We start from the raw sequence: 2,038 nt of genomic DNA on the forward strand, positions 1-2,038 counted from the left end.
CAGCCACCGGCACGGATGCGTCGCGTGGGCACAGACCTGGCACCGGGGCCGGCCCGGGGGAGATGGAGATGCTCAGAGGGAGCCCGGCCCTCAGCAGCTCACAGCCCGGACTGGGGGGGACACAGGCCAGAGCCGCCGGGAGACCACAAGCCGAGTCCGGAGGAGAATTTTTCTCAAGTGTCTTTTGGAAGGTCCCTGGCCAGATTCCAGCCACGGCTTTCCACTGAGTTCCCCGAACTTGGGGACCAGCAGGAAAGGGAAACCAGGCAGCCGGACCTATCATGTTTCATCAAAAACAAGGTGTCGTTCGTTTTAAGATGTTATTTTACGTACCACTAAGAAAACACACACACACACACACACACACACACACACACACACCGCTACCCACAAGACCGTGACACGCCACACGTTGTGCAAAAACAGCCTGACTTCAGAGAGATTACAATCGGGGGAAATGTGCATGTTAGAACCAGTGATGTGTTCTTGCTTTCATAGTCAGTACTCGGGATGTGTCTGAAATAAGGTCACGGAATGAGAGAGCCCCGCGTGACCTGCTTGGAGGTGGCCTGTGGAGCCCTCGCATCTTTCTTTGCAGATAGTTACCGAGGAGCAGGCGGTGAGGGGAAATGACTTTTCCAAAGCCCTGTTGCTCGAGCTGGGGAGTCAGCACCAGAGCCCGGACTTCCTCACTTTTACTTCGTATTTATTTCCACAGACGGGAGTGCCCTTCTCGTATTTTAGCATTCATTTGAGGTAGACAGTGTATTGTGCCCATTTTATTGGATAACTGAGGTATCCAAGGCAGAGCTGACACATACCAGGAAGCACATTGCAAATACCAGATCCGTCTTATCTACACGCAAGAACAGAGAGGGCTGCGTGGAGGTTCTTGGCGGGGGAAAGATCTGCATGCGGCGAGATTTTTGGCTGTCGTAGGTTACCCAATCAAAATTCAATTCCCGTACCTATGCTTTGAGTTCTGGATGTTACTGACCACTCAGACCATACAGATTTTCGGGTGTCTGGCCCAGGACTGCAGAGGCTAGAGGCCACTCTTGTACACCACATGCCATCCTTCTCTTTGCATCTAGAGTTCTACACACACACACACACACACACACACACACACACACACGCACAAAGGTTTCCCCTCATGCTAAGGGCCAAACTCCTTCCTATGGTCCTCTGAGCCCGTCCTGATTGGCTTGTCCTTGCCTGGCACCAGCTTCATTGCTCTCCACAACCCAATGAGCGTCTTGTGCTCCAGGCATTTGGAACTAACCGTGAGTTCTCCCCGATCCCCACTCGGCCCTTCAGCTGGCCAACTCCCACCTGTCCTTCAAAGCCCAGCTTCACTTTTCTTCCACTTTAGTCTTGGTTACTTGCCTCTCCTCAGTGTTCCCACAGCTTGTTCTGGCAAAGCAATAGGTTGTGTCATAATTTTGTCTGTCTCCTCCCCTAGATGGTAAACTTCTGGAGGAGACGGCCATCTCTGGTTCCCCTCCGTTTCTGGTGCTGCAGAGGACCCTGAAATATTTGTTAAATGAGGGATCTTCAGATAGGATGCATGCAATTATGGTTTCGTGGGCAGCACACTAGGTTTTGAATTTTTAAAAATTTGGGTTTGATAGCAAGCAGTCTCACTAACTAGACAAGTCATTCTACCTTTCTGAGCCTCAGTTTCCTTGTAAAAGGGGGGTAATTGTGAAGATTACATGAGGTTGTGTCTATAATTAGAGAAACGCGAGCTCGTTTTCACTTTACTTATTTGAGAAAGAAGGTTTTAAGTAAAGTGGTACAACATTTACTTAAAGACAAACTCTGGAGCCAGACTGCTTGAGTTTAAATTGTAAGCTCTACCAGGCTCATTTGGGCAAGTGACTCAGTTTCTTCATGTGTTATTTGTGTGTGTGTGTGTGTGTGTGTGTGTGTGTGAATCCTCACTTAAGGATATCTTTTCCATTGATTTTTAGAGAGAGTGGGAGGGAGGGAGAGAGGGAGGGATAAAGGGACACACACACACACACACACACAC

General features: G+C 49.5%; 1 protein-coding gene across 7 annotated transcripts in view; it reads left to right on the plus strand.

Moving 5' to 3' along the window:
* Positions 1-2,038, plus strand: part of MAP2K5 (mitogen-activated protein kinase kinase 5) — a 261,792-nt gene that overhangs the window by 835 nt on the left and 258,919 nt on the right. The window contains exon 1 of one of the 7 annotated variants that reach the window (XM_014536299.1): positions 16-300. The exons of the other annotated variants lie outside the window; for them this stretch is intronic. Coding sequence (XP_014391785.1) covers positions 16-300 — 285 coding nt within the window. Of the gene's footprint in view, positions 1-15; positions 301-2,038 lie in introns of those variants that run through there. 7 annotated transcript variants of the gene reach the window in all.

The sequence above is a fragment of the Myotis brandtii genome, unplaced genomic scaffold (genome assembly GCF_000412655.1).
Source record: "Myotis brandtii unplaced genomic scaffold, ASM41265v1 scaffold160, whole genome shotgun sequence".
Classification (NCBI taxonomy): domain Eukaryota; kingdom Metazoa; phylum Chordata; class Mammalia; order Chiroptera; family Vespertilionidae; genus Myotis; species Myotis brandtii.